This window comes from Atractosteus spatula, chromosome 11 (genome assembly GCF_055471065.1).
Source record: "Atractosteus spatula isolate fAtrSpa1 chromosome 11, fAtrSpa1.hap1, whole genome shotgun sequence".
Lineage (NCBI taxonomy): Eukaryota > Metazoa > Chordata > Actinopteri > Semionotiformes > Lepisosteidae > Atractosteus > Atractosteus spatula.
The window spans coordinates 45,765,504-45,779,650 of record NC_142716.1 but is presented as its reverse complement, the minus strand read 5'-3'; the positions used below and the strand labels follow the sequence as shown (position 1 = coordinate 45,779,650).

The 14,147-nt window shown below is 40.0% G+C and overlaps 1 protein-coding gene across 3 annotated transcripts; it reads left to right on the top strand.

The window, feature by feature from the left end:
• Nucleotides 1–244: 244 nt before the first annotated feature.
• gprc5c (G protein-coupled receptor, class C, group 5, member C) lies at nucleotides 245–11,615 on the top strand. 3 transcript variants are annotated; one of them, XM_088927227.1, is made up of 5 exons: nucleotides 245–603; nucleotides 4,632–5,680; nucleotides 8,794–8,894; nucleotides 9,750–9,866; nucleotides 10,549–11,615. In XM_088927227.1, the coding sequence occupies exons 2-5, from the start codon at nucleotides 4,642–4,644 to the stop codon at nucleotides 10,573–10,575; spliced, it is 1,284 nt and encodes a 427-aa protein (XP_088783353.1). In that variant the 5' UTR covers nucleotides 245–603; nucleotides 4,632–4,641; the 3' UTR covers nucleotides 10,576–11,615. The 3 variants fall into 3 exon arrangements, with proteins under 3 accessions (XP_088783353.1, XP_088783352.1, XP_088783354.1); XM_088927226.1 differs by having other exon boundaries at nucleotides 9,747–9,866; XM_088927228.1 differs by lacking the exon at nucleotides 9,750–9,866.
• The last annotated feature ends 2,532 nt before the right edge of the window (nucleotides 11,616–14,147 follow it).

The following is a 14,147-nucleotide window of genomic DNA, read 5'->3' as shown; positions in this document are numbered from 1 at the left end:
TATTTAACAAGTCGTTAAATAATAAACAATTTCACTACAACGTGCGTTTTTCTTTTATGCGTTAGTTGATCTATTGCAGGGTAGTCTTTTTGTTGTCTTGTAGTTCACAATAAATGTATGTATACTGGGACGAGAGGTACAGGCGAAGAGGAGAAAGTCGTTGACGTTCAGGTGTGAACTCTGGATAGGCTGGGTCGGGGCTCTTGTAGGCGGGAGTATACCGGTTGCCGAGAGGGAGGGAGTCGGGAGTGAGCAGTCAGAATGTACAGCGAACAGGGTTACAACCCATTGGCAACACACTGGACTAAAATCATGTTTGAAAAAGAGATCAGAAATAAAGGACAGAGATTTTTCAACAAGACCCCGTGTTGAGTCAAAAGAAAACTACTGCAGGAGCCTGGGCGAAAATCCTAAATAAAGACACGTCTAATAAAACATTTAAAGTAAACACATCATTTAATACATCTTTTTTTTATTTGCTTTTGCTTCTGAAAAACACACACATAGCAAAGTTCCGAATTCTCTCTGCCTGACGTGGGTCCACCGGAAGATCTACCGGAGTAGGACTGACCAAAATCGGTACTCTTCGCAGGTAGCCGCCAGGTAAGTACTGTACCTGTTACCTGTCCAGTGCGCTCTACAATCCGGGGACACAAGTTTATTTTTTAAATAGTGAGTCTCACTGTTTTAGAATTTTACAATATTAAACAAAAATTCTGGGTGACCATAGTTATCGGAGTTCTCTGCCATTAGTTATAATAATAATCATAATAATAATAATAATAATAATAATAATAATAATAATAATAATGTGTCACGTCCTCTTAATTAGGATTATTTTACAGTTTACTCGTTCGTTTGCACTCGTTACATTTTTCCTTTGTTATAAAGTAACTGAAGTTGAACTGTTTGCATTCGGCATCTTTTTATATTACAACACAAACTATACCAGCTATACAAAGTCTAAAAAGTATGTTAAAATAATTATATTTTATCTTGTTAATAATAATAATAATAATAATAATAATAATAATAATAATAATGTTTCCGACATTAAAAGAGCTATAAAATCCTAAAAGCCCTTTCTATATTTTTGAGGATAGATTGGTAATTCGTTTTACCAGTCCAGGTGTTTCTACTGCCTCTTGGAATTTCTAGCCACGCCTTTGGCACAAAAAGATTAGACAAAAGGAAGATGATGGCGATTTAAATTTGCCGAAATAGGTTACAATAAAAACGAGTAGTCGTACTTTTGAGAAGCAAATAAGACAACGCCCGCAAAACTGGCGTTTAGTTCTGGTATTTAGTGTAAAAATACGTACCGGTGTAACCGTTTAACTCTACTGTACCTGCCACCTGCCATCTGCCATCGTACAGTTGATTTGTATTTAATATTCAGTGGTGTCACATTTCAAGCATGATAACCAGGTTTAATACGAATGAACATTAAAACATTTTTTTTCCTTTGTATTCAATGCAATCACGGCTTGGGAGAAGAGGCCTTTATACATTTGTGAAATTAAAGCTTTTACGTCTAAAAAAGTTGGAAGCGAGCCTTCTCTGGTACAAGTAGAGTCATGAAGCAATCCAACCGGTTTCCTTGGTTTTCTGCGGTTTTAAAGACCCGCACGTTCTGCTCAGCGTAGTCCTGTATTGCTGGTTAAAGTTTAATTTGTGTTTGGTTCAGCATTCTAAAAAGCAGGTTTTATTTACCGAGCTCGGTGACCTTGACGGTGTATCAGGTGACCCGCAATTACAGCCAAGACCTTTTCAGCGACAGGAAGAGAAATCTGTCCGTCCTGCAAAAGAGCTCCTGTTTTAGTGAGATTGCTCGAAAGTTTAAAAAAAGGCAGTCCCAAAGGGGTAGATCATTTAATCCTTAAGTATGAAGTGTTTTCACAAAGAGGATTTGCAATCCGTGCTATTTACTCTAATTGTGGTGATGTACACTAATTACAATAGAAAGGACCTCACAACCACATTGTTCCCCGGAAATCCAAATCTGCAGACCTTTTTTTAAAGTCAATTCTTGTTTATTTGGCATGATCACTGATTAGGTGCTTCAAGAATACTCCACTACACAGGAGATAATGTACAGGATATGAAATCTCCCGTTAGTTCTAAGACAAGGACGTTCTGGAGCTCCTGTAAGTGTCTTGGAATGCACCAGACAGGCTTTCATCACGTAAAAAGCATAAATATTTTGAAAAGAATCCTCTCTGAGCTGCAGGGGGACATCACCAGCTCTGGATCGGAGACTCTGTAAGAAAAACTGAATTGTATCAAATGCAGTTTTATTGCAATCATAAAAAAGGAAAAGAGAAAAAAAACAGCTCCCTAAATATCTCTATGGGTTTAATTCTTAAAGTGTACAATATATTGCTGAGCTTGTGCCTGTTCAATTTTAGATTCAATTGAATCTAACCAATAAAGAATCCCCTTTGTGATCAGGTCTGAAGAATCACATAAAGAACTGACAAAATTAAGTACATTATCTTTCAATTTTTTCATTATAGGACATAAGTTACTGTTAGAAATTCAGTTCATGACTATTTTTGAGCATACCGATTCTCACTTTTGTCCATTTTTCAAAAAGATTCAGTTGCTATTTCTTCCATAATTTCTTAAGATTGCTATTGAAGACTTTATGAGACTTTATAGCAGGTCTATTTAACAGAAGAGCACTGAGTTATCTTTGCCTGATTAAATATCAATCAAGATTATTAAGTTTATTAAGGCCACAAAGGACTTACTGTCCTTTAGGCTTGGGACAGACTGAATTCTCAGCTGAAAGGAACTTGTATACTGCCATTTCCAGTGCTTGGCCAGCTGTGTGCTCAGGTGTCCAGATGCAGTCCTCTGTCATTGACGGTAAAGCTAAGGACAGCAACTGCAGGGCGGATCTAGTGCCCAGCTCCTAATCCCAAAACCAGGAAACAGGCTTTGTCACATCACCCACAGTTTCAGTGATTCAGTTATGCAACGTGGAAATACAGTACTCAGTGTAATGTGACCTGACTCCGTAGGCAGAACAAAAAAGACAATGGTTTAAAAAGAGTTCTTCACAGCTCAGCAAGGCTGATCAGAACAGGTCAATTACCTGGAACAGATCTGATTTTAATTGTAGCAGTTACGCTATTAAAGGAAGACGAGGAGCAATACAATTGTCTGTGACTGAGAATGGAGTGATCGCTGACTTTTGAAGTCAGTGCTTGAAAATTACATCAGTGTAAGCTGGTGCCAATGTTTGATTTTGAGATCTTTAAACATTTATGAAAAATAAGATGATTATAGTCTGAGCACCATAAAAAAAAAACTTTTAAGAGTAAATAATTATTGCATTGTAAAACTGTATATGAGTTCCATGTCTGAGAAAAGGGATTATTTCTAACTGGGAACATTGAAATCCTAAAAAAGAAAACTTTTAAGAGTGATTGCCTCTATTTCTGCCTATCAATGACATTACAGATGAAAATAGAGACAAGCAAGGGGATTTCAGACGAACAATAATAAAAGGGATACAATAATTATCCCTTTGTTTTTTTCGGTTGTTCCCCATTTGGATTAAACAGTGGAGATACAAGTGGATTATATCACAAGATAAGAATTGAGCAGAAAATTCCTTCATGCTCCTTTATAGCATTAACCAAGAGTTATTTATAGCCAGAAGCATGGCAGAAAATTAAGCTCAGTTAAAGCCAGTGTTGGGTAAAATGGAATTTAAAAGGTAATGTATTACAAGTTACTTGTGAATGGGATTGGTTTTATTAAATGAGAAGTTGGAAGAAACTGCTTTTAAGAAACAATGTATTAGTTTATGGCATAACTATGAGATGGCTTTTAAAACTTATTTTCCTACAACATATTGTTAGTTTTAATAACTTTCAACTGCAATGGTTTATTTTTTAATGTAACTGTACCCCTTCCCCAGAAATGGTGTGGACTAACTATTCACTACATACTGTACCTCTTAGTAAGGAGCTGAACATTTTACTGTCCCGATCTCAGGTATTTTTCTAGATTAATTGAGAGTGCATAAAGTTAGCACTTTGGTCTCCTTTTTTCTGCTTGATAATAACCCTTTGAATTATGTTTTTGCTTTTCCTTACCCTCCAAACATGCTCAGAAACTCTTACACACACTCCACACCCCTCATCATTATAGTTTCCAACACTTGCCTGCCATACCAACAGGATCAACACTGCACCTCAGTCACCAAGAAATGAAAATCACGTTCCAAAAATCAATATTTGTCAAAAAGCTTATCAGTGATTTATGGAATGAACTGGAGAAAGTCCAACCACACCGACGCCTATCGGTTTACACCAGTGTTGCTCAATGATGGCCTTCTGTTTGATGAATTGATAAGTAAAGAAAAGTAAATAAAATGTATTGACAGATACTAAAGCATTCCAAAATTTTCAAACATTTTTAATGCAAATTTTTGATTTTGTTCCATGCTCACCACATCTCTTTCTGGCGTGTGCGGAGAAACAGAGATTCAAAAACTGGGCCAAAAAATACTTGACTGTTCTTACCCCTCAGTTTCTTTCCTCTCAGTTTCAGTCTCCTTGAGAGAAATGAGACTGGTGTGTTTTCTAATAGGTGCCTCTCTCATGGTGTCATTGCAGATCTGCTACCATGGACCTGGCAGTCATGAAGATCTCCCTGCTGCTGGTGGCCTCTGCTGTCTCTCTGTTGTCTCTTCCAGGTGCCAGGGCAGGGAATAACACCCCCAATGGCTGCGCTTCGTCGCTTGACCCTCTCTATTTCAACCTGTGTGACTTGGGAGCGGTCTGGGGGATAGTGCTGGAGGCGTTTGCGGGGGCCGGCGTGGTTAGCTCCTTCATCCTGCTAATCGTGCTGCTGGCCAGCCTGCCCTTCGTCATCGAGGGAAAGAAGAAGCGCACGGCGGGGCTGCAGGCCGGCCTCCTGGTGTGCACCGCCGGTCTGTTCTCCCTCACCTTTGATTTCATCGTCGGCCAGGACTTCTCCACCTGCTCCTCCAGGCGCTTCCTCTTCGGAGTGCTGTTCGCCGGCTGCTTCTCCTGCCTGTTTATGCACTGCATCCATCTCAACATGCTGGCACGCAAGAACACGGGCCCCAGGGGCTGGGCACTCTGCCTGGGCGCCCTGGCCCTCTGGCTGGTGGAGGTGATCATCAACACGGAGTGGCTGATAATCACCATCGTCCGCTACCCTCCCAACAAAAGCTCCCCAGGAAACCCCTGTGACATTGCCAATCAGGATTTTGTGATGGCTCTGATCTATGTGATGGTTCTTATATTGGCTGTTCTCTTAGCCGCCTTCCCCACCCAGATAGTAAAACACAAGCACTGTAGAAAGGAAGGCATCTTCATCATCTTGACCAGCTCCCTCTCTGTAGGCATCTGGGTAGCCTGGATAGTGATGTACGTGTATGGGAATGAAAAGAGAGGGAGTCCTAGGTGGGATGATCCCACTCTGGCCATTGCCTTGGTCTCCAATGCCTGGGTCTTTCTCCTCCTGTACGTGATCCCTGAAATCTGCCTCCTTATCAGCGACAACGAGCCCGAGCAGGCCTACGGAGATGTCCTCTACCCCACCAGAGGGGTGGGCTACGAGACCATCCTTAAAGAGCAGAGCTCCCAGAACATGTTTGTGGAAAATAAAGCCTTCTCCATGGATGAGCCCAACCCAGGTAATTCTTTTGTTTTCTCAAATCAGAAACTTTCCCGTTCTGTGAAATTCTTGCAGTGGTTGTAAAACCAAGTCTTCACACGGTCTACTAGGGCTGATAAAAATGGTATTGAATGACTTTACTACCAAAACACGGCAAGCTGCAGCTGATCTTTTAAAGACATAGAAAGAATATTTACACGAGTCCATGTCATGAAAAGGGAAATATCAGAGTTGGACACTTGGATACTTACCAAGGCATACAGCAGCAAGAGGCCATTAATCCAGGATCCACCATCCACAGCAAGAACTGAAAGAACTCTTATAGGTAAAGTGAAACGCTGATAGTGTGTGAATGATGCCTGCTCGGATTTTAGCTATTCTCGCCATCTGGTGTTTTCCTGAAAAACATCGAGCTCTGGCTTTGTTGTCAAGAAGAGTATCAAGGACAGCTTAATTAGGCATAAAGAAACACAATAGTTTTGTGTTTTAACATTACCCAATACTAGTCCATATTCCCAAACACAGGAGGGTAGTGGTTCGTGAGCTAGTTTTATTAATGGACTGCTTGAATGCTGATACGTGAAATGTTGCGCCTTTACAAGTTATTTATTTACCAGAATTGATAGCAAGGAAGTGATCACAGAAAGAGATGAAAAATCTGTTTCTGGCTCTCAACCTGTACTCACTGTAGGTTCCAGTACCAATAAGTAAACTGATATAAACAGTATATAACCAGTATAAAGATATTGTAGTTAAAAAATCCAAAGACATAATTGGGCTAAGATATCTAGTTTGTTTCAGAAAAAGGATACTAATACAAAATAGTGAATTTATGGAGGCTATGTAGGACAGGATCTGATTAAATTTTATGTAGATCACTCAGTCTGATGTTTTTCTTTAAATAAAAAAAGATCTTCTGTGTACACAGAGCTCAGATTGTACTGCCAGGAGACTATTTGAATAATAACAGAGAAACCTGCCATACTGTCACCCACTTCCCTATGAAATGTGACACATAGCCACACAGACAATAGTGAAAGGGAGACTGCGATAACCAGTTTCAAATCTGCAGTACTGTTCAAGGAAAACTGTGAAAAGACAATAAAAACGAACAACAACTGGATTTCTCTCATGGAAGCCCAATAATGAGCCAGGAGGGAATTCATATTTTTCTGCTTGCTTGCTGAGAATGAATCATAATCTTTCCTTTTAAAATTGACTTTGTTACTCTTACTGGATCCAATCAATAAAATATAGAATTTTCTTTTTCCATCTACAGTATGGATGGATATCCATCTACTGCCAATAACCACAAAGTCCAGTACTAGGTCACATAGCCAGGGTGAGATCTAAGAGACAATGGTCTTGGCTGATAACATGTATTTTGCTCAGGGTGCACACACACAGGAGATAATATACAGATATTAATTAACAGAGATGGCATGTCTTTAGAGGAAATTGGCCAGACTGCCAAACTGCCACACTGCCAAAACCACTTTGCTTTGGGGGATATATACAAGGAAAATGGTGGCCACGAACCAAATGTTGCTCACTGCTGTTTTCCCAGGGTTAGTGTACATTTCTTTTCCAATTTTAAAACATTAGAAGTTGCTAGAAATACAACATTTTGACTGGCGTGTGCTGAACAATCTGTCCACACCTGCAGAAGACTCTACAACCAGAACGTTGTTTTCTCGTTTCGATTTTTCAGTGTGAGATTAACCTTTACTTGTTCCTTTGCAGCCAATGCACACGGACACAGCTCCCCACTCGAACATTAGCAGTTGTTAATAGTTGCAACATCAGTTTCTCTCTATCACACCAAAAGACAAGCCCTCAGTTTAGTTATTCGCCATACGAAATAAACAGAGAAAATGGAGCAGGTTAACAGATCTTCAAATGTGATAATGTCTTATCAGTTTATATCAACAAGTGGCCAAGAGTAAAATACTGGATAGGCAAAGCATCTGGAAATCAAACAAAAGCCTCATGCTCTGCTTGACATCACGGCAGATTCAGCTCTGGTGCTAATGTTTGCATCCTCGGGTTTCCTTGGAGACAGAGGTGTGGCAGCTACAGTTACTTAAAGGCACAGTGCAGGTATCATAGCGAAAGCTTAGGTACTACTACCTTTAATGTCAGGTGCAAAAATATTTAGTCATTCTTTCCAGACAAAAAATAAAAGCAAAAACTAATTTTCTATTTTGTTAAACTGTACATTGCTACAATTTCTCAGAATCTCCTTTAACATGTGTGAGCTAAACAACAGTAATGTGATATCTGTTTAGGCAGCTTTAAATATTAGAAAAATAACCCAAGTTGATTCTACTGCCTTTTGACAGCCTTATAAAAACAAGCTGTCAAAACATGTAGCAGCTTATCAGTGCACTATAGCCATGTTTTAGGCACTGAGAAAGTTAACCCAGTGGACTTCCTTTAAACAAACAGTGAATCAAACCAGAGGACAAAAGCGGATACTATATGAAAGTGCAATTAAAGCTAAAAACAGGAGGGAGTTCTTTACCCAGAGGACTCTGGGAGATGGGAACAATGTTGTTATTGAGGCCAATACCATGGTTAATTTTAAAAATCACTTGGTTGAAATCCTCACATCACCTAGCTATGCTACTAAACAATAACTACTGGGCCAAATAGCCTTTTCTCATTTGCGCCCTTTCTTTTATCCTTATGCTTTCACTCCTTTTGGTGTGTTGTTCTTTAATTCAGCACACAACTCAAGTCAAGTCCTCACCAGGGCTGAAAGCACAAAAGGAACCAGATCATCCTTAATTATTCATTTTTACCAGAATAATAGCCCAAGGTGTTCGTATTAATCAGTCACGAGCAACAAAAGCAAGAAACGGCTACCAGTTGAATTTCTTTGTTTCCCTGTTTGTACAGTATGTACATGAATAGAGACAGGTTTCCATTCAGACGATAAGAACCACCCTGTTCAGAGAAGCTGGGACAGAATGTTGTTCATTCTTCTTCACCAAGATCCCAGGATACACAAATCTAAACAGACAACTGTCTTCTCCTTTGCACCGACGTGCTTGTTTGGACTTTCCTTTCTAGTCATGCTGAATGCAAGATGTTTCAAAACCATTTTATTCCCCCCCCCCCCATTTTCAGCCATCAAGCCTGTGTCTCCATACGGGGGCTACAATGGACAGATGCGCAGCTGTGTGTACCAGCCAACAGAACTTGCACTGATCAGTAAAAGCCCTGGAAAGGTAAGTGCATGTTTGGGTTGAACGCTGACTTGGTATTTTGTTCCCTCAGCAGCGATTCAATGTATCTTTCTCTTTTGTGCACACTGTATATACCCTCCATCAGAGTTAAGTGTGGTAGTCTTTGTACTTGAATAGGAAGGGGACATCCTGCTGAAACGCACTAAAATATCGTGCAGACTTACTGTGTGAGCTATCATGAAGGTAACTCCACTGCTTACTCATGGACACAATTATCTGTTGAGCTCTTGTTCCCCATTTTCCAAAGGACATCAATGGCTACGTCTTTACAATGAAGATGAGACTTCTCTATGAAACACGCATCTGTTCACCTTTTTTCTTATCTGCTAGCTTACAGAAGGCAAAGATCCTTTTCTGACTGTATTCTCATAAATAGGCCAAAAATAATACCTTGAATAAGAACTGTTCATTAGATCATCATGTTAAAGGCTTTTATCTTATGTCAGAGAAAAGCTTAAAAGGGCATATTTTCACACACTCTAAAAATGAAAAACCAAGCTCAAAGGCAAGATCACACTGCTACTTTCCTAATAAAGTGTTTGTAGCTGTCTTAATGGTTTTATAGCTGTAACAAAAATGAATTTAGGTCAAATATGTTTGTTGGCTTGTCTTTACACACTTGTCAACAAAGGCTAGGTTGTGGTGTTTTATATTTATACGCAAACTTGGGTGAAAAGAAGAAAAACAATTGTGTTCCTATAAGGAGAAAACCCATGCCCCATTCTGCTAATTTTGAAAACCCTTTCCACAGTCGTGATTTGGTCTTGTTTTATTTCCTCCCTTCAATCGGTGGTTGTGTGTCGTGTGCTCGTTTCGCTCGGCGTGCGACGCTAGCAGACAGACGCGGTGTACGACACGACCCTTCCTCGAGCCGCCGTGAGCTCCCAGTCGCAGGGCGGCAGCGGCTCCACAGCCCGAGCCGAAGACACCCACGCTGCGGCGGGACACGGCAGTGTATGTGGAGACTCCTGCGCACGCCGCCTCGCTCACCTCTCCGCTGTCCTCTGGCTGGTCTTAGAGCAAGACTTCCCCCACTTGCTGTCGATTACGGGGACCGCACCTTTCACCTGTGTTTCTGTACCAATTCCTTTTTCTGCAGTATCGCTTTGGATGTTGTAAACGGTGGATTTTACCAGCGCTGTCTAATCCTGGAGTGTCCCCATCTGAATTCTGACATGTATCCTGTATATTTGCTCAGTGTCTCCCTTCATCTCTTCCTTAACGTTCACCTTTCTTATCCCAACCTGTTGTCATTACACAGTGTGACTTTTTGTACACTCTTATGATCGCATCGCCTTCAGAATATGAGACAACAGCTTGTTAAGATCTTTGACCTCACGTGCACGTAGGGTATAAGACTTCAAAGACCTTTTCCAATACAGAACAGAACCCAGAAGCATTTTCATACATGAACACACACAAGATGAAACAAAAGAACTAGGACTAGAAATAGATTGATTGCATATTATACTGAAGTAATATATAATACTAGTATTGGCATGTACAACTGCAAACCCGCACATAAGCTGAATAACAGATACCTTTAAAGTATTGTCTGTTGGCACCCTGCTGATATAGACTGTTATTTTTAGAGCCATTAATGAATCTTGTCTATTTTGTTGCTGTTTTACTTTAGGGCAACGGTCTCTACAGAAATTGGTGATTGTCCATTCCCCTGGTTGGCACGATGTAAAGACTAACTGTGGATCCAGCTCATCTCAGGCTTTTTGTTTGGCTGCTGCTCTCTGTTAACTGCTGGGCCAGTGTACGGAATGGGAAGGCTGTGGCCTCTTCACTCAGTACTCTGACTTGTTGCCTCAATCTGGAGTGGACTCTGATCTTCATAAGGCTCTCTCTCCTCTCACTGTCAGTGATGTATTGGGTTAGCTTGCTGCTGTGGGATACTCTGCTAGAAAACCTATGGTATGCACTGTTGAAACAGCAGACAATGGCTTTTTAAAATATGATAATTTTTTACCTACAAGTTAATCCTACAACGTCCCTGTGACTGGGCTGGAAACAGTGGTATGACCTGATGTTTTTTTTTTTTATTATTTCGTGAGAGACAACTGAAGTGGCACCAATGAAGACCATGCAAAGAGGGGGTCAGAGGTTTCAAGTGTCTCTGCTTTTACGGACTCACACGACCATACGTACCCACTCTAAACCTCTCCCGCTTCCCAAGGAATTGACAAAATACAAAACAGGCTCTAGAGAAGAGCTGAGGATTGAAAAACAGCCAAAGAAATGGACTGATAAATGGAGATTCGCTTATCTTCATTGGCATTATCTCATGAATGAAGATGTTAGATATATCTTTTAGCCATAGAACGTACCATGCGTGTAGGCGCTTGAGCAACTAGTGTATTGTTTTGAAGCAGCTGTGTGGGAAACGTTCTCAGTTCAGTGTTTACATTTTCAATGTATGGACATTAAGTTTAGAAAGGTGCCTTTAGACAGAAAACTATAACCCACCCAGAAAAGTGAAAATAGACATGACGTTATTTTCGCTCACAGGTGATATTTAGCAAAAGTCAAAGAAAGAGAAGTGTCTGAATAAATCACCCAGAAGGTAAGAGATCATCTTAAGAAATGAATCAGAAAAATACTATATTAACAATATGTGAATAGAAAATGTATTGTATATAAAAATATCTTAATTGTCCCCTGACTTATTGAAAATAAAATTAACCATGAATGTTATACCTGCTGTGGTCATATAATTTTGTTGTGGTTTATGGAGGAAAGGCTTCATGTCAGCATGAAATACTATAGACAGAAGCAAATTCCCAGCATTCCTTTCATCTGAATATTTGCTTATGCCACAAAGCAAGAGGATAGCCACAGGCACTCTGGTAAAGCTCCAATTATATTTGTTTACCTTAAAGGGCTTTAGGTTTGGAGCTTGACACTTTTATAATGTTATTTAAGTGATTAGTATTTAAGTGTTTAGTATTGACTGAAAAGCACTTTTGCACATTATGTACCGGTACATAAAGGCCTTTAGTAAAAATGCTTAATCTTTTAGGATGACTTCCAATTTTTTTTCCATCACAGTAATGGTTTCTTACTCTAAATACAACTTAGATTAATATCCAGATTTGTTCCCCCAATTAGAGTTGGGGTTAGTGTGTAACATTTGTGCGGTTACCAAGACTTACCATTTGAGTCTTCAGCGAAAGTGCAGATAATTGTTTCAATTCATCGAGATCTTTTAAAGACTGATTACTTATGGTGATGTAAGCCCCCTCCATATCTTGGAATTAATCCTTTAATGTGTATTTTGTTCTTCAACTTTATGGATCTTCTATGAATGAGAAGCAAATAATAAAGATGTTTAAGTAGGTAGCTGTGCGTAGGCTGCAAAGGCACAGGTAAAGGTTTATTTCCATGCTGAAAAGAAAAGAGGCACAATGTTTGGGCTGTGGAGTCTTCTTCTTCAGGACAGAACAGCTGAAATGTTGTCTTTTTTCTTTTCAGTATGGAAAAGACCTTTACCTCTTCATCCAGAACAGGCTTACAGGGAAGCTGTTTTGTCCAACCATTTTGGTTGGATGGATCTGTATTTATAACAGCATTCAGACACATGTCACTTTCAAGTTATTAGTATAGTATAATAGTATAGTTCAAAGAACGGTAATGTTTTTTTTTGTTTTCTAGAGTAAGAGTACTAGGAGCACAATGTACTAGAGGATGAATTAAAATCACAAAGCAGATTGGAGCTGTAGAGCAACAGGAGAGGCCGAGAAACCAGGGAGAGAGCAGTTACAAAAGGCCCTCTGTACAGTACCTGTGTTCTGTGGTTATACCACCTCACAGTCCCACACACCTGTAGCCCAGCAATTTTTAAAAATTAATAGATGCTTTTCATGAAAACTCTATACTCAAGCAAGAGAATTCCATACATGCCTTCTCCCTCCTCCCATTACTCACGTACTGGGATGAAGGCATTACTTGTTTTTCAGTTCAAAAAAGTCTGTGGATGTGCTTTGGGGCTGTCTTTGCACATGCAGTCCTGCACGTCAAATTTAAATGTTTTTGCTACGTTGATCTGCAACAGAGTGAAGGAAGGAAAACTATTGAAAGAAAAGTTTACAATGATCAAAGATGAAAAATACCCAAAAAGGCGTGTTAGTGTTTTTTTTATTGTTCTTTGAGATTCTTTTATTCATGATATTCATAGTTTATTAAAATGTATATTTTGATTCAAGTTGTATCACATTAGAAATCTGTTATATTTTTAATGTGCACTATATAACCACCCATCAAAATTGTGTACACTTTAAAAGTAAGTTTTTTAACTATACTATTTGAGGTACAATTATACACAGTACATATCTCTTACGTAGAGACAGATAAGAGTGGGGAGTTAGCAAACTAACAAGCAGAGGTAAAAATGACCTACTGATCTAAAAAGCTCAGCAGAGTTTCTTTATACTTTTAAGTATGACTATCTTCAAATTATTCTTCTACATATATAACACTGATTCTGCAAATATAGCCCATTTTAATAATAAAATTCAGTTCACAAAAAGAACCAATTATTTTCAATTACGACTGTCACCTTTATTTTCCCACAGCTGTTGATGGTAAAATTATTCACTCGGGAGTATGAAAGCCACTGATTGGTCACAGGCCTGACAACACTTTAACAGCTAGACTGCCCTGGCTTGGTGAGAAAGGGCTGCTTAATGCAAGCAGGGGGGTTTACATTAAGCGCTGCATGTAGTCCTTTGCTTGTACTGTCACACACTGCCAGGAACATCAGTTCCCAGCTGGGCCTTGAATTATGTAAGAGGGACCCAGCTGCTGCAGTGTGAGCCCCCGCAGAGGCACCGGTCTCGGAGAGAGCGCTGGAGAAGCCAGACACTGCGGCCCCCTGCCTTCCTGCATACCATACCTGGACACACAGACCACTTATTCATCGCTTCGCCATCTCCACCGAACTACCGCCGGCAGCACAGCGCAAGTCAACACAGGCTCAGGTTTCAGAAAACCAAAACTGCAAGAAGTTCCACACTTCACGGAACTCAGCTGACTGGTGATGAATTGTACCTTCCGTCCAATGCTTTGTGAACACAGAGAAAAGTAGCATCACTTCTCCCATTCTTTGCTGAAGGTCCCCCTATCTCTGCACAACCTGGTGACATTCCGCCCCTTCCCTTCATCTGCTTTTACAGATGTCAGATGCTAAAGTGGTGTGTCTCCTTATTTCAGAAAACCGGATTTAAAAAA